At 40.4% G+C, this 23,155-nt stretch overlaps 2 protein-coding genes across 4 annotated transcripts; both read left to right on the top strand.

The window, feature by feature from the left end:
• The first annotated feature begins 1,937 nt into the window (after positions 1-1,937).
• LOC310964811 (splicing factor U2AF 35 kDa subunit-like) lies at positions 1,938-9,996 on the top strand. Of its 2 annotated transcripts, none has more exons than XM_083938081.1 (8): positions 1,938-2,005; positions 3,158-3,245; positions 3,696-3,762; positions 6,272-6,321; positions 7,217-7,315; positions 7,470-7,603; positions 9,531-9,623; positions 9,707-9,996. In XM_083938081.1, the coding sequence occupies exons 1-8, from the start codon at positions 1,962-1,964 to the stop codon at positions 9,831-9,833; spliced, it is 702 nt and encodes a 233-aa protein (XP_083794207.1). In that variant the 5' UTR covers positions 1,938-1,961; the 3' UTR covers positions 9,834-9,996. The 2 variants fall into 2 exon arrangements, with proteins under 2 accessions (XP_083794207.1, XP_083794206.1); XM_083938080.1 differs by lacking the exon at positions 1,938-2,005 and adding an exon at positions 5,414-5,483 and having other exon boundaries at positions 3,163-3,245.
• Positions 9,997-12,058: 2,062 nt separating this feature from the next.
• cbsa (cystathionine beta-synthase a) lies at positions 12,059-21,677 on the top strand. Of its 2 annotated transcripts, XR_014593762.1 has the most exons (16): positions 12,059-12,188; positions 15,513-15,813; positions 16,453-16,559; positions 16,710-16,844; positions 16,951-17,030; positions 17,622-17,826; positions 17,943-18,034; positions 18,159-18,284; positions 18,370-18,454; positions 18,662-18,767; positions 19,186-19,263; positions 19,339-19,473; positions 19,610-19,718; positions 20,196-20,280; positions 21,028-21,219; positions 21,275-21,677. XR_014593762.1 is itself a non-coding variant. In XM_083938074.1 (15 exons), the coding sequence occupies exons 2-15, from the start codon at positions 15,521-15,523 to the stop codon at positions 21,159-21,161; spliced, it is 1,770 nt and encodes a 589-aa protein (XP_083794200.1). In that variant the 5' UTR covers positions 12,059-12,188; positions 15,513-15,520; the 3' UTR covers positions 21,162-21,677. The 2 variants fall into 2 exon arrangements, 1 of the variants encoding a protein (XP_083794200.1); XM_083938074.1 differs by having other exon boundaries at positions 21,028-21,677.
• Positions 21,678-23,155: the final 1,478 nt, after the last annotated feature.

Genomic DNA, 23,155 nt, shown 5'->3' with positions numbered 1-23,155 from the left:
CTCTGAGTGTTGCAGGTTACAGCAAAACAGCCTCATATCAGGGGGTTCCCGCAGTGTCAGGTGCTGATCCGGCTACGATCCAGCTACAGCAAAGATCTGCACGACGACCTTCTCTTTTCATTTCAGAGTCTTGTTTCAGTCTGTGCACCTTCATCTCCTCTCGCAGCGTCTGTGGTTCACCATCTACAAGCTGACTTCCTCTCTCCTCTCCCTTCCTTTCATCTCCCCCATCTGCATCTCCTGCACACTTGTGCACAGCGGTGTGGTTTCAGAGGATACACAGTGCACTGCGGAGGCCTCTTTTAATGGCCACTCACTCTGTTGGTTTGATTTTGTGTGTGTGTGTGTGTGTGTGGTTGCTGTCAGGCAACATCTCCAGCCTGTGGACTGCTTATCTGTCAATGAGCCTGCCTTATTCAGGTTTTAAAGGTACGCCTGAATACATAAGGTTGAGTTGTGTTATAGGAAATGTCGGCTCCACTGTTTGGGGGTTAGTCTGGAACAATTTTTCAATCTATCTCTTGTAAATCACCCAACTTGTGCCCCTTAAATACTGGGAAAATATGAAGTGAAGGTAAAGAAATCTAATGTTCTGTTTTCCAAATGTTACCCAAGTAGAAGAACATAAGCAGTAGTCAAATTTAAGCCCACCTTTAATACGTTTTCCTGTTATAACAATGCATTATATGTGCTATTTGTTTTTCATGTATAGTGTTCTGTAGCTGTCTGATGATCAGAGTTGAATGAAAGTAAAAAAGTATTCGGATCATTTACGTAAATAAACAATAGCTCACTTTAAAATATTCAATCAGGTCTACTGCATTCAATTGTTTACTGAAATAAAAGTATAGAATTATTATCAGCAATATGTGTTCAGAGTATCAAAGGTACTCAGAATGGATTCTTTCAGGGTGCTGTCCTTTATATTTAACTTTGGGATTATTATTATTAGGCTACTGGTAGTTTATCTGCCTGCTATGTGCACTGCATCAGATTTGACATCTTCTTCTTCTTCTTCTTCTTCTTCTTCTTCTTCTTCTTCGTCTTCGTCTTCGTCTTCGTCTTCTTCTTATTATTATTATTCTAGGCTAGATATTGAGACTTGCTGTTGCTCCGGGAGGAATCACGAATACGTCAGTGTGGTCTACTTCATAGGTCTATGAAAAGTGTCTTGAGATAACTTTTGTTATGATTTAAGATAAGATAAGATATTCCTTTATAAGTCCCACACAGGTTTTTTTTTCCTATTAAAAGAGCAAAGTGGACAGCAAATATAAAAGAAGCATAAATAAGAAACAATAAATTCTCGATAAATATAAAAAAGTATGAACAATATAAACACAGGGAAGTATGAACTATAAGAATAACAGGAACAATATATACAATATTTTTAAATGTTTAAATTCACACTAAGGCACAGGACGAAATATTACTATTACTACTGCACACTGTGATTGAGTTATAAATAAAATTGAATTAAACTGTGGACACCTCAGGGAAGAAAATAATAAAATAATAATAATAATAAATAAAAAGCTTTAGCGATAATTTGAAAGGATCTGAGTAATGAGGGTTATTTGAGGTAAGAAGAAATACTTTTTTGTTGAGATTTATACATATATAATATATAAATATATACATGTTATATTATATAAAAAATATAAATATAATAGACGTAATAAATATATAATTAATTTAAAAATATTAAAAAAATAATACATTTTAAAATAATTTAATGTAATTTATAATAAATTTATATAAATACAATATATATATATTTACATAAATAAATGTATATAAATATAATATATATATTTATATAAATAAATGTATATTTTGTAGAACAACAGCGCGCGTGTGTGGCGTTCAGGGACAGCGCAGGTCGTCGGCGCGGTGGCAACTGCGCAATCGCCGTCCCTTTACGTAATGACGTCGGTCACGCCGTTTCCGACGAGCCGAAAATGGCGGAGTATCTGGCATCCATTTTCGGCACAGAGAAAGACAAGTAAGTTTAATGTCATATTCACTGTAATAGTCGCCCGGAAGATGAGCGTTGTACACTGTATTTTGTAAGCGGTTGTTCGTCGTCGTCAGCGGGGCTCCGTTTGTAGCTGCGGCGCTTCTGAACGTCCTGGAGAAGCTAACGTTAGCAACAGGAAGCTAACGAGCGGCTAACACATTGAATGAAATCTTAAGGGGGTGGTTAGCATGCTAGCTCCCTTTCTCAGGCGGGTTGTTTTGTTCCGTTTCACCGGTGGAGTGCAGCAAAATGCATCTTACACACGATAAACCGTTTTGCAGTTTACGAAAGTCAACATGGCGATGTGTTTATTGTGCATTTGCTGCGATAATGTGACGATTATTTTGGCGTGAGGCTGACATGCAAGGAGTGGTATGTGGATTTTCAAAATAAAACACTTATTCAAGTAACCGGAGGTACAAAAACACGAATTAAAACACGTATCTGGTCTTTAGGCAAGGCATCTTTATTTATATAGCGCATTTCATACCAAAATAACTCAAAGTGCTTTACATTTTTTTAAGACACAGTTAAAATTAGGAGCAAATAAGAATAAAAGTGAAATAAAAGAAAATAGATTACGTTTGAAATGATTAAAAATAGCCTTTTAACCTGGATTTCAAAGTGCTCACAGTTGGGGCTGATTTCACTAATCTTTAATAAGACACAATATTGTTGTAACTTAGCCCCCCACACAACATCTGATTGTCTAGTTCTAGTTTAATGCGGTTTTCAAGTATATGTTTGTGATAGTCTAGATTTTTCTATTGTAAACAAACACCGTGTAAATGACCTGAACCAACAGTGATCCAGTGTTGCCTGTGTATCTAAAGCCTGTCATAGTTTATTCCTGTGTGTAATAGATTTCCATCATTGTCGGAAAATATTAGAAATGCATCACATCATTGAGCCACGCACTTGTCCTGCACTCTTAAATGCACAAAATCTGAAAATAGTACCCAACAGATACACTCTACAACACTACAGTGCCGTCTTTTTATGGGGGGGGGGGGGGGGTTACTGAACCTTTATAAACCTAAATTACATGTTCTTGTCCTGATAAATAGCCACAGATGATTTGTTGATTGAAATGATTTGAAACAAAATGCATGATGACACTTTTCTATTCTCTTCCAGGGTCAATTGTTCTTTCTATTTCAAAATCGGCGCTTGCAGACATGGAGACCGCTGCTCGAGATTGCACAACAAACCGACCTTCAGCCAGGTGAGGATCGAACCAAAGTTTCCTCCTAAATATTATATTCATCTAATAGGTGAAAATGTGCACGGTACACTTTGTATTCAGTGTATCGGCCAAGCAGTCTCTAAGACATGGCCTGTGGGTTTATATGCACTGGGGACTGCTACTCTTTCAACCGTTTATTTTGTTTTAAAATGTTTAAAAGTAAGTGAACTGTTTATATTCTGCTCATATTATTCCAAACCCATGTGACTGTTTTGGTTAATGTGTTACTTTTGGGGGAAAAAAATGTTCTTTTGTGTCTAAATTATACATTTAAAGCAGTCAGTGTAGGTGGTTTACAGAAGTTATTTAGAAAAATAAGGATTTGTCTATAAGTGGAAAACGTGTGGCATAGAAATGCAGACTTTTAAACTTCATCAGAAGCAGCACAGAACTAGACATCAAACGTGTCTGACTTTCTTTCCCCTGCAGACCATCTTGATTCAGAACATCTACCGTAATCCCCAGAACAGCGCGCAGACGGCCGATGCTTCTCGCTGTAAGTAAAACATTTGTCAGCACCCTCCCGTCGTGTTTCCTTAAAGTGTTGCTCACATACAACAACAGATGCGAGGTACTGCTTCATCTCTGCTAACTGGAGACCCGGTTGTGACCCTATTATCTCCCAAGTATCCCAAACCAAATATGGAATCATTCATGGGTCATAACCTTAAACCAACAAACAGCACAAACACCTGCTTTCTATACTTCCACTATCAGTTTTTCAACCTTGCAGCCATCAGGCAGTACATGCAGACTGTGCTGATTATGCAGAATACTTAGAACTGGGAGTTGTTGGCATGTGCACTCAATACGTTGAGCCCAGTCTCGTAGAGCTGAAGCAGCACCTCTCATACAGGTAAGTGCGTAACGGGCCTGAGGGCCTTAGAACTGACTTGTGTGTTTTCCTTTGGGCCCCATATTTGAATTGTGCATCCATCAAATGTCATTTCGTCCACTCTGCCAGAGGGCACATTCTTAATTTAAACGTCACACATGACGCTTTGATCTGGGGAAATGTCCTTTACCAGCACCCTTACTCAGACTCGAGGCTTCATTTGAAAGGAGCGCTTTGTTAGATTTGATTATGAAAATATAACCGACACATGTGGACTATTTAAAAAGACAATTAGAGCTTTTTTCATACTTTGAATGTTGCAAATGTCCCATGTGTCACAGTTCAGGACAATTTGAAGTCTTCAAAGTTTTGCAAATACCACTTGAGGTCACTCACTTCCATTCAGCGTCTAATAACACAGACAAACAGCTTTACGAGACTCATTCACCAGCCAGTAAAGGTGATCCATTATCGTGAATGAGTAGCTTAAAGTTGTTTTTGCAGGGTTGCGTCAGTGCAGTAAAGTCTGGGCAACAAACTTTAATGAAGCTTGCTGTTTCATAAAATGCATTCATTCAAAAACACTATGATTTTTCTTGTTTGTGTTTTTTTTTTTTACCTCCCAAGTAAAACCATCAACCACCTTTTTACCTTCTTCTTTAAATCAGAGCCTGTTCACGCGTAAATAAATCAGTGCTTGTGCCGTATGGGATGTGATTAAAGTGTTCAATAAATAAATACATGAATAAATAAATAAATATGGCTATAACATACATCCTGAAATAAATAAATGAGGAAACATAGTTTAAATACATATATTTTTTTTATTTATTAACATATTTTTAATTGATTCTCTTAAATAAAACCGTATTTATTTATTTATTGAACTTGACTCTTTAATATATTTCTATTTACATATATACCTATATAACAATTGTTTATTGTAATTTAATATAGGCTTAAATGGCTCCAAAGTACCATTGTCTCTAAGATGACGTCAAAATTAAATCTAGTATTCACATCTAAAGCCTAAAGTTGTAGCCCATTTTCAGCACATTATCTGTAATATAAACAAAATTAAAACAAATCAAAGCGTAAAAGGTGGATATCTGAAAATCTAAAATAGCGAGGGGTTCAGGCTCCAATATAACCACAGCATTTGAACGCATCTTTATCCTCCACATAACTAATTAGCAGGAAATAACTACAGGCCGCAATTTACTGAGAGAAGCATTTCTAATCAAACCCTTTCCTTCCTCAGCTCTTTACTTTGGTTGATTTCTGTCACAGAAGTTTACGTTTTGTATTTCAGACCATTTCCCTCTTGAACATTTACCTTCATAACCTTCAAATCTCTGCCCAGTCTGCTGATGGTTTACACTGTAAGTTCTCCCTTCATCTGCAGGACCCTCCAGCACCGACTGCACTTAGTTTACTGTATCACATCTCCCCACATGAACGCGGATAAGTGTAGCAACATGTCCTCTTAAAGACGCCTGAACGCATCACATCATTTCCCGGAGGTAGACTAACAGGCCACATGCTGTTCTGCGTGTTTTCCTGGCCCCTCTCAAACAAACTGAGTACGCCGGGCAATAATGTACACAGCTCTGGTGTCACACTCTTCATATGCTGATGTGAAGCAGATGTGATAGACTTCAAATCTATAATTAACTTTCTGTGTTCTACTCTTTACACTTAACAGTCTCGCACTGCACACATTTCTGCTTCTGATTTATTTAAGCAGGTTTCCACTAGTGCTGCCCTCAACTAAGGATATTCCCTAATAGCCAGGGGTTGTCATGATAGTCAACCTTAAACTACATTGTGTGGTATCATGTCATGGCGCCTCTGCACGTGGTGTACATGTAGTGACACAAACAGTTTTGTAATAAAGGTTAAAACATTGGGATTTAAAGTAAACGCGGCTGACCAGGGTGACTAAGAGGGCTCAGCTCTAGTTTTTACCTTGCTTCTGTGAAACAAGTTGGGAGGAAAAACACAGACCCTTTACCTCGCTCATCTACGTTTACAGGGTGTAACTATCATAGAAAGACGCACCAGTTACATTTGTTTGCTAAAAGCCACACGGTCCATTTGAAGACTGTCTTTTACCACCGGTGTGTCCCTCGAGCGTTGCCTTGACCGTCTCCTGTTGACATTTTTCTAGGTGCCGTCAGCGATGTGGAAATGCAGGAGCACTACGACGAGTTCTTTGAGGTGAGTGACCTTTTGTGCGTCATCCGACCTTTTTTTGTAGCACGTCGCCAAAAGGAGCAACATGACATCGCTGAAATGTGCTCAGTTTGTGCTGAATCAGTGGCTCAATTAGGAGCTAATATTGACACAGCGGGGATGTGCAACAGTTGCTTTTACACATGAAAATGAGGCGTGTTATACATTTATTTCTTTTTATTTCCTCTTGACTTAACTGTGACCGTAGTTCACCTGTCCTATATGTGGGTAAGATCACTCTAAATCATCTGGATACAGATCGTGGACGCCAGAGGGTTGTTGAGGATTGTGATAAATAACCAGGCAGACTTTCAATACTCAACTCGTGACTTCACATAATCTCTGAGCCAGATTAGAACAAAACCCTCGCTTCAACAAACAGGGTTCATACAAAGTTTGCAAAATGCTTCATTTGAAGTGTTAGGGATAGGCTTGAAATCAAACATGCGCATGAACTCAGTTGCTACCCGATTGATATGAGAGTTAGGCACCAGTATGAAAAAGGGGCGTTTTCCGCTCAGTCATTGTGGCGTCCTCTAATCTTTGACAGTTGGATTTACAGTGACATTTTAGATTTGATGATAAAAGCTTTGAGAGTTAGAAAATGTTCCAATTGTGACCTTGAAATGTCTTCATAGTGCTTGAATTTAACTCTTAAAAAGTACGAGTCGTTTATAAAAGAGCGTTTTAATAAGAGGTTTTGGCTAAACTGTCCTCCATAGCCAACACATAAATATCCCCCCCACAGGGCCCCCCCCCCGTCCCATGGAAATTGTTAAACGGGGCTTTTAAATGTAAATTTCCTTGTTAACATGTGAATGATAACATCTCATAAAAGCTAAGAGATAAGAACCTGTTCCTCTCTCATTCCCCGGCGCAGGAGGTGTTCACAGAGATGGAGGAGAAGTACGGAGAGGTGGAGGAGATGAACGTGTGCGACAACCTTGGCGACCACCTTGTCGGCAATGTCTACGTTAAGGTCGGTGGTGGCTCTGAATATATTCACGAGAGAGGTGGAGCGAACGCAAACAAGATGCATATAAATTGTAATTCAATTATATTCTTGCCGCGTAAATTCACTCTCGTTGTCGTTGAATGCTCATTTTGTGCTTTTGTGTATCCTCCGTGTGTAGTTTCGTCGTGAGGAGGACGCAGAGAAAGCAGTCATGGACCTGAACAATCGGTGGTTCAACGCCCAGCCCATCCACGCAGAGCTTTCCCCCGTCACTGATTTCAGGGAAGCGTGCTGCCGCCAGTATGAAATGGGGTGAGCGATAAATCCTTTTAATACAATTCTTTCTTTTTAAAAAAAAATGTTTTGATGCAAATGGTTTGATGATAAGCGTAAACATTTACTTCACAACGCTTCAACACTTGCCAATGTTAACTGCAATTTCCAAAAGTGTTGAAATACATAAAAGTATATTTTTAAGTTGGTCCAGAGCTGAGGTATTTTGGTGAGGAGCATGTGATTTTCTTCAGTTTTGATGTTTTGCTGCCCTGCATTTTACAAGAAATCCACGCAGAGGACTTGTGTGTAAAAGGCATGTGGTGTTGGCAGCAGGTTGGTGAGGGGGGGAGAAAGTCCTGCAGTCCTGCAGCTAAACCACCTAAAATAAAGCTCCGATGTTCGCTCTGCAGCTAAGGCTGGAGTACCAACCAAGTTATGAGTGCAACTGCGCTGAGGCTCCAGCACTCGAGGGGTCTTCAACGCTCCAGGCTTACTTCCATTTTCCATGTTGGGAAGTTGTTCTTCTCACTTTGGTGCGTCCACGAGCTTTTAAGCCCAGTTCAGACCAAAGATTTGCAACAAGTCAAGTTGAAACGTATCATTTTCATAGCTGGATATAATTATAAAAATATAATAAACAGCTGCATTTCTAGTTGTGATAAAACGGTATTTCAACCGTTTTATTTCCCTGATTTACTGCTTTGTTCTGGATTACGGCCGGCGCTCCCTCTCCTTATTCATTGTATTGCTCGCTCGACCCTCTCTCTTTGCATCTCTCTCTCTCTGTCTCTTTTGCCTCTCTCTCTCTCTCACTCATACGCTCATTGAGCCTCTGATTGATTAATTGGCTGTTTAAACGGGCGACGTGTGTTTCAGCCGTCTGCGATTTGACAAGCTGAATCGCAACGAGACGGGTCAGTTCACACCGCAGCAACTTTCACCTACGACGTTCTACAACAGTTTTGTGGCAAATCTTTGGACTGAACCGGGCTTTAGTCATTGTGTGGAAACAGCACGAACGCTACACAGAAGACGTGTTGTATTTTATAGAATTTAAACAAACACATTAATAGATGTTTCCAGTGTTTATTTTCAGTTTGAAGCTTTATATTGGTTATTTCGTCCCAGTCTTGTTGCTCTTGCATTATATTCAGTCAAACCACTAAAATATTGCTTTACCTGACTTGTTGTAGGGTTACAGCCAAATCAACGTTTCTATCTACTCTCGGTCACTCTAAGTTGACAGCAACTATGAGTCAATACCCTTTTACAAATTATGATATTCATATTGATTAAAAAAAGTCTCTTAACGCTACAAGTCATGTACCAAAATGTTTGCAGACACTCAGGAATCACATGAATGCAGGCATCACTGCGTGTAAACTGCTTTGTGCTTGTTTAATATGTGCCATTGAATATCTACTGACACGAGAAGTGAGTTCAACTCATCAAACTTTGTGATTTTGTGTTGGATATTCCTAAATTACTGCCTTGAATCAAACTACCAGCATAGAAAAGCTACACATTGCACACATAGTTGGGTAAGTGCGAGAACCAGAAGGATATTTTTGCTTGAAGACCGCCAATTATGACGTGCCAACAGCCAGATAAAACTTTCACGTGTCCTTCAACGCAGCACTGAAAACAGAACAGGCTGCATGGGCACAGTGGGAATTATCACATTTTCATAAAAGCAAAGATAAACTTTGTCCTTGCACAGTGGGAGAAACATGTGCTCCTCTCCTTTATGAGTCCCTCAGTGTTTTTCCACTGGATCGGGAGTTGTTTGCTCTGCCAGCGATAGGACGAACTGAGTGTGGGGGGTGATAGAGATCAGATGTTCTACTTGCTGGGCTGGCATGCTCCTCAGCGTGTGTAACTGGAGCCAACTTTTCCTTGTGGCACCGCTCCACCAAATGCAAGCCAAACAAGTGTTAACCCTTCACGTGCTGTTCTCCTACAGAGAGTGCACCCGAGGGGGCTTCTGCAACTTCATGCACTTGAAACCCATATCGCGAGAACTTCGACGGGAGCTGTACGGCCGCCGCAGGAAAAGGTATAGGAATCTTGAAGGCGAAACGTTTATATTCGGGGATTCATTAGAATACGCAAATGATATCTCGTCTCCTCTCCCATCAGGCACCGCTCTCGCTCGCGCTCCCGCGAACAACGACGCTCCCGCTCCAGGGACAAACGGAGGGAGCGCGAGAGGCCGGAGAGGCCCGCGAGAAGGTCGAGGGACCGAGAGCGCTCCGGAAGATTCTGAAAGAAGCCAAGACTCGCCCAATGTCCTACCAAATCCCTCCCTCTTAAACCCAGCAGTGATGACAAAGTTCTTTCCTTTTTTTTGGTGAATTGTTGGAAGTGTTTTCTTTTATTCCCTTTTTTTAAGACAAGCTTGTGTCGCTTTCTCAATAAAACACATTTGTAATTCTGCACTGGCAACTCTTGCTTCTATGAACACCAGCTTATAGCTCCTGTAGGGACCTTTTTTATGGAGAAAGCGATGGTTATTGGTGAACTGCATGTGTGTAAGCAAAGTTAATTTGGTGAGGCATTATGGCAAAGATCTGCACAGAATTATTCCTACTTAAGCAAAGATGTGCGTCAAAACATTGAGGATTTAAAGGCATCTCATTCTTTGCTTTTGAGTGCTTTTTTTTTAAATTTGCAAAGTGAATCTTTCAGGATGAATATGTAAATGTCCTGTTCTCTAAAATACATCAAATATATCGTGCTTTCCTTACAATAATACATGGATGCATAACACTATTGCTGCACATATATCTTAACTCATGCGTGGCTCTGAAGGAAGAGTTTTTGTTAAATACATGGATGCTTATTGGCTGAAGTTAAAGGCTTGTAATTGCATTGAAAAGTTATGGAAACAAAAGTATATAATGTACCTGAAGAACAGAATTACATACTCTGTTAACTGATATATCTTATCAGATACACCTGTATTGATCTCCAGGGGGAAATCCCCTTGTTTCAGCAGAACAACAGAAATAAATACAGATATAAACAGAACTTATAATTGATGGATGGATGATTGATAGAACGAATAACAAAATAAGACTAATATATGATATCAGTAATGGGGCTGGTCTGTATTAATACAATCAATGTGCAAGAATCAACGTAACATTAACCTAATATATATGTATGGCATATGGGGCAGTGCAAGCTGTAGTAATAGGTAGTAAAACGGCTTAATAGCGAATATATTGTCTTGTAATTTATGCAACAAAAGCCATAAAAACATTCAATCGGGATAAGGCCATAATTTGAGTTGACCAAAACTCTGATACACACACACACACAGTGTAGTAATAAGTAAAGTGGTCCAACAATAAAGCATAGTAGTAAAACAGCATAATAGTGATCATAATGAAAAGAATATCTTAGAAAAAGATAATTTAGTCCACAAAATCCATAAAAACATTTAATCTGGATAAAACTTATAGTCTTATGTAGCAGTCGCCCCTTGTAGAGAGGCTGAAGGTCCTCCAGGCAGCGACCGCGGGTTCGACTCCGACCTGCCACCCTTTGCTGCATGTCTTCCCCCTCTCTCTCTCTCACCCCATTTCCTGTCAGTCCTATATAATTAAAAAGGCTTGAAAACTGCTAAAAAATAATCTTTAAAAAAGAAAAGATACTACTTTATCAATCCTACAGTGGGGACATTGATAGGGTTACATCTAGGTGAAGATGAAATGTTACAAAAAACAGTGTGTGTCCAGCACACACAAACATATAAACTCCCTGAAGAGGAATGAGGATGAAAGGAGTCTGGAGACCCTGGCTTGCTGAATTGTTTGTTAAAGTTGAACTAACTTGCTTACAGCAGCTAAAAGAGGATGGTGATTGAAGAACATTGATAAGAAATGCAAAAAAAACAACTAAAATACAATAATACACTATACTGCCCTGCAAAACTTAAAAAGAAAAAGTACGCAAAAAATGGCTTTAAAGTTTGTTTCCTATCCCAAAATATGATTATTTGGCAGATTGATGATGGGTTATTGTTTACTGGTCTGCCATTTAATACTCTTTAATCCAAATCAATCCTCACCTCCATTCTTTCAGGCCCAGAAGTGTGCAGAAACATGTTATTAGTGATTGTGTAGCTGCTGCAGCATTTACACAGTGTAAACAGACACACTAAATGGCTAAAAACATTTTTAAACACCATAGTATATAGTTTTACATTATGGTTTCTTATGTGAGCATGATTTAATGAATGTTTTGGCAGTAACAGACCACGCATGGGAAGGTCTCACGGTGTCACATGCGTCAAAGGTCCGTGCGGTGTGTGTCGGGTCAATAAAAGGTAAACAGATGGCGGAGGTAACTTTAAACGCAGCGTTCTCCCGAACCCTTATTGAGAAACCTCGGCTCTGATTGGCTGGAGCGGACCAAACAGACGCCCTCGCCGCAGCCAATCAGAGAGCGAGCCTAAACTTTGACCCCGCCCCTAACGTTCCGTCCACGTGCGTCGTCACGAAAACCGCTGTGTTCGGCGGAAGTGGCTCAGTACGCATTGTTGTCCTGGTTGCGCGTGTGCGACGGGGCTGCCTGTGATTTTTGGTCTTTTTCACGGACGCATTTACACCAGAAGGTGAGTTTGGAGGCAATAACACGATAAAATGTGTAAAGTTTACGTTAAAACACGCGCGTTTGACGTTTGAGGGTGTTCTGATGCAACGTCGTCACTGCGCAGTCGCCCTTTGTCAGCTAATTTCACGGTTCTACATTTGTCCTTTTAAACCATTCATTCAGTCAGTGCGGCGTCATTTTGGCTTCGTTTATTACCTCAGTTCATTTTTATGTTATATTTTTATACCGGGTGTTATTGCTGTTAAGGTTGCAACCATGTGAGACTGATTTATTTCTGCGTAAATGTCCTTTTTGGCATGTGGCACGTGTAAATGTGCCAAATTAAAACCCATTTTTTGTGTGTGCATGAAAGAACTGGAGGTGTACTTAAGGTTAATAACCTCTGCTAATAACAACAAAGCTTTACAACTTTAATATATTTAATTTTTATCTCATTTCCATTGCTCCTGTCCCCTTGTGTATCTTACTTTTCCCCCTTTTTATCTCTATTTATGTGTGTACTTATTTTGTTGTTACGTTTATGTGTTATTAACGTGATGCTCCGCATATGGGCTGATGCACTGTTAGTGTATTTTGTAAATCAATAAAAAAGGTGATAAAGATATATTTCTGCCATATCGGTTAAGTCATAACTAATTTGGTTTATAAATGCGACACTTTTAACCCAGTTTTATCTTTCAAAAAGTCCAAATGAATTGGATATATTTCATAAGATAAGATGTTTTATTGTAACCTGATTTGGCAGCAACCACCTCCACTTATAGCAGCATAAAACTGAGTACAAATGTAGCTTAAATATTGATATATATATATTAAAAGTCTTATAGGCTACCATACATGCATAGCAATGACACAAAGTCATTTGATGATGCAATATTTAATAGATGTTACCTAAGTGTCTACAGAGTCTTACATCAGCATAAAAATGTGTACAATATAGTCTTAAATAGTATATGTAACCTACATATGTATAGAGAGTCTTATATCTGCTGATGCAGAATTAACAGATGCATGATCACAGGGTCGACAGCCCATTTATACTAATGGGGTCAACTTAATATTCAAAACATCTCTCAGCATGATGAGCTCCACACCACAACCTTGAGCCTGCCAACAAGATGAGATTAGTGTTAACATCAAAGACAATCAGCAAATATTCACATCCGAGCAGCAGCAGCCAGTGGATTTATGGCATTTTGCCTTTAAAACCACATTTAAATTACAATTCAAGGGCTAACCTGCCAAGTATTTTCTTAAATTAATGATTTAATCTGTGAATTGACAGAATACCCGCACATTTACAATATTGTAAGACCAAGACAAACAGCTTTTGCTTGTGTGATATAAAAAATAGAGGTTTTCTTTTTATGTTGGATCATTAATCAATCTCCAGTATCTTCATCACATTCCCCGACAGCTCCACATTTAATCACAGTAACATCAAAGCTGCACGTTAGCTCCCGACCTCGCGGTGATGCGCTCCCAGGTGCCTGCTTTTTTATATTCTGTTTTCCCTGCCAGCATTCCTCCTGTTCACATTTGGCCCACCATTTGTTATGGCTGAACGAGTATCTATAGTCTGCTCGTCGTGTTGCTGTAAACCAGCTGATACTTTGTTGCTGGCAGTGCAGTTGTGTGACCAACACTTACTGCTGCTGCTGCTGCAAGGTAATCATTACGCTTTGAGAGCACAGAACATACCAAGGGAGATTAGAAAGGCTGCATCTTAAGCTGATAACCAAGTCTGATACGGTGAGAATATAGCAGGGATTTTGTATTGGATTGGGTTTGATGTTGCCAGATCAGGTGCACCATTTCTTCACAATGACAGGGATTTTTTTACAGGATTTTTTGGCTTAAATGTGACTTATTAAACCAAACTTTCTTCTACTTAAATCCTCTTACAAGTATTTCTCCCAGCCGGGTCTGGGCTCAGTGCAGCATGTGCTTTTAGGGAGGATCAAATTGCCCCCGTTGAACCCTGAAGGGCCACCACATACCACCTACTCTTTTCCCACATCCACCACCGCAGTTGTGCAACTTTAATTAGCAGTGTGACTTGTGGCTGCACGGATCGGATGTCAAGATATGGTTAACACCTAGGATCTGTATCTCTTTTTCATTGTGTGGATAGATAAGGATCGGGTAGAAACAACCCCCAGTCTGGTGAAGGTTAAAGCTTTCAGGGATTGCTATTTTTTTTAAAGTTTACATTGCGCTTAATACATTTTATTCACTGGTGCGTCACTAACTCTCACATGTTTGCGGTCAGTTTTCTCTCCCCCTGCAGAGCTGTTTGCTTAAGGTGATGTTGTCGTTTCAGTGTGCGAACAACGTTTTAACTCTTGGTGCGGTCAAAGAGGGGTTTTAACAGCTGCCTCTGTGTGTGCACAGTGTATTAGTGAAGGTTCGTCTGCTGCCGTTTGTGCCAGACTGTGGATAAAACCTAATGGATGCATTGAGAAGTTGAGAGAACATCTGCATCAAAATGAATCTGGACTCAGGGAATGGGAGGCATCTGATGTGTTTTTTTTTAAATCGATGGATCTGCAGATTATCTCGTCAATGATCGTTTGTTTATTAAACAGCCAAAAAAAAGCTGTTACAACCTGAAAATCTCCAGCAAATCCTCACATTTGAGAGACGGGAACTAGGAGTTTGATAAATGATTAAAACTATTCATCAGTTACCAGACTAGTTGCCAAATACGTATGTCAAATCCTTTTTTCAGCCCTCATCTACCAAACCCCAGACGTACCTGAAAGAAGAAACCATGACTCGTAATATTCATCCCCCTCTAGTACTGAACTCTTTAAGACAATGTTTAACATTTAGTTAGTTAGGCACGACTTTTATGGCATGTTATAACTGCTAACGACCGGCGGTGGAGTTGTTTTAGGTGTTCATTCACAAACAAAGAGAAGTATCCTAAGCAGGGATAAATGATTTAGCTCTTAATGAGTGTCACTGTTTTCTCTGCAGTGAGTTACTGATGCAATATAAGCAGAAGCTTGATCAGCCAGCTGCTCAGCTCTCAGTTCTGTTTTCTCACATAGCGCTGGTGAAAGCAGGCGTTTGTTTGCTCATCATGACTGTTAAAGTATGAAGTAACAAATGTGTCCGGAAGTGAAACCATAAAGGAGAGCAAAGGGTGAAGAGGAGGTTGCTCAAAGCTCCTGGTTAAGCGTGATGAAGCTTTGTTTGTCAATGACTCAGCTTTTTATCTGTTTTCCCGTGACGTGCTGCTGACGTGTGGTCACACATCAATGTCGTAGGAGGTACATTTAACGTGAGCTTTGACCATGAACCTCTTTGTTCTGTCCAGAGTGAGCCATGCCGTCAGTTCCCTCATCCAAGGAGTCCCCCGCCAAAGGCCCCGTGTGCCCTCACGCTGCCAAGCTGCTCAACCACACCAACGGGGAGGGCAAACTCCGGGAGGGTTCGTTCCCACTGAACGGGGTTGACAAGCTGCCGGCGGTGGACACAGACGAATCGAATAGAACCATTCAGATCAACACAAAGAACGCCGCCGTCGAGAGGAAATGGATCCGGCCCGACCTTCCCAGCCGCTGCACGTGGAGCCTGGAAGCCTCGAAAGCCGACAACCCTCACACACAAGTTCCCAGGTCAGTGTGACGGTTATATTTTCACCTCTCTTATGGGTGAAATAGGTGAACAAACGTGCAGGTAAAAAACAAAGAGCATATAAATGTGTTTGAGACAGCAGGGAAGACATGTCTGTTTGACCTTCAGCGGGGTTACGGAGAGACAACTGGTGCAGTTTTAATAAAACTTGGTGGAGGGTTCAAGCACGAGCCAGGGAAGAAGCCATCACATTTTGGCGTGGTATCAAATCACTGGCGGACACACATATTATTTTTAATTTCCGTTAGCATTCAAGCTGCATTCATGTGGTGTTATATGTGAAATATACGAAAAATGAGTTCCCTGCTGGTAAAATTCACTATGCATTAACATTGTGCAACAGGGCATGCCCCGGCAGTTCTTGCAGCTTTCTGGTTGTTGTTATGTTTGCTGAGTGTGGGGAAAACCAGTTTCACCTCATGCATGGGGAGTGACACTTGGCAAACAAACGCCTCAAACAATAAATAAATAAGTGTTACTATTTGACTACTATTTTACTACTATTCGGTGCCATAAGAATGAAATGTTCCCGTGATTATCTATCCTACGCAGACGCCGTGTCTCTGAATGTATTTTGTACTCTTCTGAAACATTGTTTTCTCCCACTTTCTTCCTCCCAGAGCCGTCGCTCCGACCATTCTTCCCAACATCCTGCACAGGATCGGCGACACTCCCTTGGTTCGCATCAACAAGATCCCCAAAGCGTTTGGACTCAAATGTGAATTATGTGAGTCACTCAAGCCCAGACACATTCTGCGTTCAGGCAGAAGGAGCAACCGATCACAACACCACGTAAACACACAAGGTTATAGATTTAACATGTGAGAGGCCGTTCTTGGCCTTTAATGTAACACGTCTTTCTGTCGTGTACTTGCAGTGGCCAAGTGCGAGTTCTTCAATGCCGGCGGGAGCGTCAAGGACAGGATCAGCCTGCGGATGGTGGAGGACGCGGAGAGAGCCGGGGTCCTCAAGCCTGGAGACACTATAATAGAGCCCACCTCTGGAAACACTGGTGATTAACTCCGTTGCTATGGGAGGGGGAGGCATTTAAAGGTATGAGCGGTATGTTGGTTAAAAGCAGCCATGTTATAAAACTTTGTGTATGTGTGTGTTTATAGGTATTGGCTTGGCCCTGGCTGCAGCTGTGAAAGGCTACCGCTGCATCATCGTCATGCCTGAGAAAATGAGCATGGAGAAGGTGAGTTGTGTCATAATGTCACTCTACCTCAGTGTTGCATCATGTCAGAGTAAACCGAGTCTCTACTACTTCTGCTAAATGCAGACTAGTGATTCCCTAGACCGCAATATCTACTGGCTATACCTAGGTGAATAATGGAACTAGAATAGGTCTTTTTAACCAAATCACATTTATTCTACTCTCTGATATCTTTTTTCTTTTATAAATAATGTGATATTTATACAATATATACTTTTTTTAATACTTCCATTCACTTATCTTCCCCTGAAGCTGATTTGGAAAACCCCTACTCTGTAGCAAACCATTAAAAAAACACATGCAGATGATATTTTCTTAATGCCTGAGCCTCCATGTTTTACAACTTTTCCTTTCTAAATTAAAAATTAGCTCCATTATAATATAAACCTCCTTTATGTCATCATCCTGCTACTGTGGTACTGATGACATGTAAATATTGGACGTTGTTCTGGCGAATAATTCTCACATTCACACCCAGTTATTATGTTTATATTATGTATATACTATTACATTTATTATTTAGTGTAACATGTGGCATTTGCTCAGGTAGTTCTGTGTTTCCTTACTTTTCAGGTGGACGTCTTGAGAGCTCTCGGAGCCGAGATCGTCCGCACACCCACCAGCGCCCGCTTCGATTCACCAGAGTCTCACGTGGGCGTAGCCTGGCGCCTTAAAAACGAGATCCCCAACTCTCACATCCTGGACCAGTACCGCAACCCGAGCAATCCTCTGGCTCACTACGACACCACGGCTGAGGAGATCCTGGAGCAGTGTGGCGGTACGGAGATCTTTGCCCCACCGCACCGTCACGATCGTCTCTGTCTTGAAGCCTGTTCATATCTTGTGTTTTCCTCAAGAATACTAATTTTCTCTTAACTCACCCCCTCCTCACAGGTAAAGTGGACATGCTGGTGGCAGGAGCGGGCACGGGGGGGACGATCACAGGCATCGCCCGCAAACTGAAAGAAAGATGCCCCAACATCAAAGTAAGTCGTCTCTAACAGTTACTGTTTAGATTTGTTTCTAGTGAAGCTGTGAAGCATGGCTGAAAGGAAGTGGCTAACTGTCCCCTGAGGTACTCATTGATTATGAATGGTGTGTTGTGTGCAGATTGTTGGTGTTGACCCAGAAGGCTCCATCCTGGCTGAGCCTGAGGAGCTTAACAAGACCGATAAGACCCAGTACGAGGTGGAGGGCATCGGGTACGACTTCATTCCCACCGTGCTGGACAGATCAGTGAGTTCCAGAGGCTTTGTTTTCTTAACTTTACTTTTCTATGGTTACCTGACTCACAAGCACTTAATATAACGTGTCTTTTTAGGTTATTGATACTTGGTACAAGTCAGACGATGAAGAGTCCTTCAACATGTCTCGCATGCTGATAAGAGAGGAGGGCCTGCTGTGTGGTAAGTGCTCAGTTTCCCCCTCATTGGCTGTTTTTAGTATACGGATATTGCTCTGAAGCACCACATAGCTAGTGTAAAGCTCTATATGACATCGAGACAGTGCCTGACTTTTGGCACGATTACGTTCATCTTCATTTCTCAGACCGAGAGGTCTGATCATGGTCGAGCTCATGAAGTCGGCTCACATTTTGGTTCTTTCTGTAACAGGAGGCAGCTCTGGGACGGCCATGGCAGCAGCAGTGCATGTCGCCAAAGAGCTGAAGGAGGGCCAGCGCTGTGTGGTCATCCTGCCAGACTCCATCCGCAACTACATGTGAGAATCCACGTCGGTTAACCAGACGGTCTATTTCTGAAACGTCAAACATTTTTTAGCAGCACCAACACATTTCTGCTTGGGAACGGAGAGAACTAAACAAACCAAACCAAAGTTTCGATGCACGATATGTGCTTATTTTTTTCAGAAAACAGATTTTAATCCACTTCTAGTTCCCCGTGTGTCCAATCAGGGTAATATGTCACGGTGAAAAGTTTGACGAATCAATCACAGAGCGTCTCAGAAAATAAATAAATGGTGTGGTTGTGTGCGCGTGTGTGTGTGTGTCATTGCTGACAAATGTCTCCATAATACAGACAGTAGTGTGTAGTAACTGCGGTGGTCACATTAGGTCAGCAGGGCAGATCTTTATTGTGTATCAAATGCATCTTGATTTTTATTTTATTTTTCCTTCAAGGTCCAAGTTCCTGAACGACAAGTGGATGGTCCAGAAGGGCTTCCTGAGTGAGGAGGACCTCATGGTGAAAAAACCATGGTATGTGTGATTTTAGTGTGCGTTCTCCTCCATCTGTGGTTGTGCGAGACCTTCTCATTCCTCTCTGTTCATCAGGTGGTGGAACCTGAAGCTGCAGGGTTTGAACCTGTCGGCCCCCCTCACCGTCCTGCCTACCGTCACTTGCCAGAGGACCATAAAAATCCTCAAGGAGAAGGGCTTCGACCAGGCGCCCGTGGTGGATGAGGCTGGGTGAGTGGACCGGAGGGGAAACTAGCTAAACGTCACGCTGAAGTACTGCACGTCTGGATCCTTTTTTATTGTGTTATTTGATTTATGTATCTGCAAAGGCTTTAACTTAAACCTCTGTGTGTCTGTATGTGTGCAGGTTAATCCTGGGCATGGTGACTTTAGGGAACATGCTGGCCTGTATCCTCGCAGGGAAGATCAAGCTGTCCGACCCGGTCAGCAAAGTGCTCTACAAGCAGTTCAAACAGGTCAGACACATTCTTGGCTCTTGTATTCAAGGAAAGGTGTAAACGTGAGGCCCTGGGGATGGATGCCCAATAAACTCTTATATAACAGGCTGAAATTGAAGACTAAATTCTTAATTGTGATTGGCTGATAGCAGCAGCCAATGGGACAACCCAGTCCAGGGGAGGGTTTCAAGGGGGAAAGGCTATAAATCGGACTGACTAAAGGGATTTAAGCAAGTCGGGGCGTGACACAAGACAAAGTCCAGTTGTGATGTTTTGACTGGAGTCGGTCCAGAACAGATTGTCAAAGCAGACGGTTGTAATTTCATTCAGCCAAACAACTGTAGGTAAAAACGAGTAGTGATACTGTTTTATTTAATATTTTTTCCATCAGTGAAAGGTCTAGAATTTCTTTGTGGTCTGATACATGCCACTTACAATTTTAATAATGATCGCTCTATTTATTGACCTTATGTCTGTGTCTTTTGTCGTTCTCAGATCCGTCTGATTGATAATTTAGGAAAGTTATCCCGCATTCTGGAGACTGACCACTTTGCCCTGGTGGTGCACGAACAGATCCAATGTAAGTACATTTTTACTCATTTACACGTATGAACCTAATTCATGTGCATTTCCAGTGCATTTTTGTTGAGACCATAAATCATAAACTAAATGTGCACAAAATATCTACCTTTAGCTCCCCCTGGTGGTGGTGGTGGTGGTATGGAAAAACGCAGTTGCAGACATCAACGCACAGTGCACAAAAAGAGCTGTTTATAGATAAAATCATTCTAAATGCTCAGATTTGTAGCGTTTGTTTTGTATTATTTGTGCCGTCAGTACATCCCAAGCAGGCTTGACTGAGTTTACACATGCAGGGTCAACGTCTTTCTCAAGGACGCACTATTGAAGCAGGCACAAAGGATTCGTCCACACCTACATTTTTATGACAACATGGGTCTCGTGTGAGTGTCAAAGTCCAGTTTCTCCCAAAGAGAACTGGGTTTTCGACATTCTGATAAAGTAGTCTGGCACAGATGAGTATTTGGCAAACACAAAGAAATTTGTTTTCACTTTTGTGAGTTTTGTCTGGTGTCGACGATGTTTCACACTGGAGAAAAAGAGAGGAAAATATCTCCAGATAATAATAATTACTTGATGCACAATAGATGAAATCTGATTGTTTACGCTGCGCAACAATTCTTCATCATAACTTTGAATGTTGAAGTTGTGGCTCCACGTTTTGGAAATGGACACATGTAGGAGGATGGCTGTCCTCTGTCCCTCTCATCGTCTTCACCCCTCTCTCTCCCCTCTGTTATTCACGCAGACTTGACGGACGGCTCTCCCAGCCTGAAGCAGATGGTTTTCGGGGTGGTGACGGCCGTCGACCTGCTCAACTTTGTCACGGGCCGGGAAAGGAGAGAGCGATCCATGTCAGAGTCCACCGACGAACTGAACTGAAACGCTTGTACATTTCATACACTGACATAATGACATGTTATACGGACGGGTCTTAAAGGTGGCAAAAAAAATGACACTGACATAATGACATGTTATACAGACGTGTCTTAAAGGTGGCAAAAAAAATGAACCTGTGAAATTTTTGATTGAGGTTAGCTTTTTATTCATTTTTGTATTTTCAAACCTGAGTCTTAAGATGTGGTAAGCAAAATATGTTGGGCCAGTATGCCACCGTGTGACGAGGTTACTTATTATTCGAAGCAGCTGATAATTGTTATCTTTGCTTGTAGTGCTCTCGGCAGATCTTTTGTAAGTTTGCTTTTTGTTTTGTATTAGAGCTTTAAAAAGAGGCCTCTGCGTTGCTGTTTTGTCTGAAAAGTACGAGATTGTTTCACTGTGGCCTTTTGTATTAAACGAACATCAGATATAATACATGAACAGTGATTCAGAAGAGTATATAACTGCTGTATATAAGCATATTATGTCCCAGTGCTGCTGAATGTGTATGTGCAAAAAATAAATACGTCAGAGTGTAATCAAATGAAAAAACAAATGTGATGTTCTTTGCTGTTCCTTTTAACCAACACAGTGTCTGTGATGTAGCTGTAATGTCATCGTGTCTGAGAGGAACGTGTTTTTTTGCATCATCTCACTTAATGAACGTGTATGATTCAATCAACTCTAAAGGAAGTATGGGACTGTTTGCTGACAGCCACTTAGACTTAGGTTGCATTTATTTTTGTCAGTTCTACTGAGATATATTTATATTCTGTCACTCAAATATAGGTTTTTACTGTACTACTAATTATCCTCGTTTAGATGATCACAAGCAAACATTTGCAGTTTAAGGGGTCACTGGATGACTTTACATGACTCATGTCTCAATAAATGAATGTATAAATAAAACAGTAATAAATATATAGATGCAGAAATGAATAAACAAATGCATGAATAAAGAAATAAATAAATATACATAGTGCCTTTAGAATATGGAGGGCTAAACTTGACTATAGTCTCGATAAATAGATAAATACAGGAATAAATAACTAAATGCTGAAATAAATATAGAAATAAATATATGTTTCACAACAAAGTTACTATTTGAAAAGGGTATAACTTTTAAGGTGAACAAAATGTTGAAATAAATGTAAACTATTTATTTTATTCTGTATTTATTTCAACATTTATTTATTTCAGCATTTAGTTACTTATTCCTGCATTTATTTATTCCTGTATTTATTAATTAATTTATTTCAGCATTTATTTATTTATTCCTGTATTTATTTATTCATCCATTTATTTCAGCATTTATTTATTTATTCCTGTATTTATTTATTCCTGTATTTATTTATTCATTTATTTCAGCATTTATTTATTTATTCCTGTATTTATTTATTCATCCATTTATTTCAGCATTTATTTATTTATTCCTGTATTTATTTATTCCTGTATTTATTTATTCATTTATTTCAGCATTTATTTATTTATTCCTGTATTTATTTATATATTCATTTATTTCAGCATTTATTTATTTATTCCTGTATTTATTTATTTATTTCAGCATTTGTTTATTTATTCCTGTATTTATTCATTTATTTATTTATTCATTCATTTATTTCAGCATTAATTAATTAATTTATTTATTCCTGTATTTATTTATTTATTTCAGCATGTATTTATTTATTTACTTGTCCCTGTATTTATTTATATATTCACGTATTGAGCTGGAAGTCATGTTTAGTCCTCCATAATTAATCCGCTGTTTGTGTCTGCCATGTGGTTCGTGGCGCATGTAATTGTTTTCCTCAGCCGCGCGTGTGCGGGGCTTAATTTGGAGTGGACTCCTGATTTAATTGCAGCGTTCTAACCCCGCCCCTCGACGAAGCTTGTCTCCGGTGCACGCTGGAGGATTAAAGACGCGCGCCCCTTCCCGTCGGCAGTAACCAATCAGCGCTGTCAAAAGCAGCCGTTGACCGTTGTGTTGTGTGTTCGCT

This window comes from Echiichthys vipera (genome assembly GCF_963691815.1).
Source record: "Echiichthys vipera genome assembly, chromosome: 23".
Taxonomy (NCBI): domain Eukaryota; kingdom Metazoa; phylum Chordata; class Actinopteri; order Perciformes; family Trachinidae; genus Echiichthys; species Echiichthys vipera.
This window is presented reverse-complemented; position numbering and strand designations above follow the sequence as displayed.

Coding starts and splice junctions, on each gene's coding strand:
- LOC310964811 (XM_083938081.1), top strand. CDS start 1,962: ATGGCGGAGTATCTGGCATCCATTTTCGGCACAGAGAAAGACAA. Junction 7,316..7,469: donor TCGGCAATGTCTACGTTAAG/GTCGGTGGTGGC, acceptor CTCCGTGTGTAG/TTTCGTCGTGAGGAGGACGC. Junction 7,604..9,530: donor TGCCGCCAGTATGAAATGGG/GTGAGCGATAAA, acceptor GTTCTCCTACAG/AGAGTGCACCCGAGGGGGCT.
- cbsa (XM_083938074.1), top strand. CDS start 15,521: ATGCCGTCAGTTCCCTCATCCAAGGAGTCCCCCGCCAAAGGCCCCGTG. Junction 18,455..18,661: donor AGAGGAGGGCCTGCTGTGTG/GTAAGTGCTCAG, acceptor TTTCTGTAACAG/GAGGCAGCTCTGGGACGGCC. Junction 19,719..20,195: donor TCTACAAGCAGTTCAAACAG/GTCAGACACATT, acceptor TGTCGTTCTCAG/ATCCGTCTGATTGATAATTT.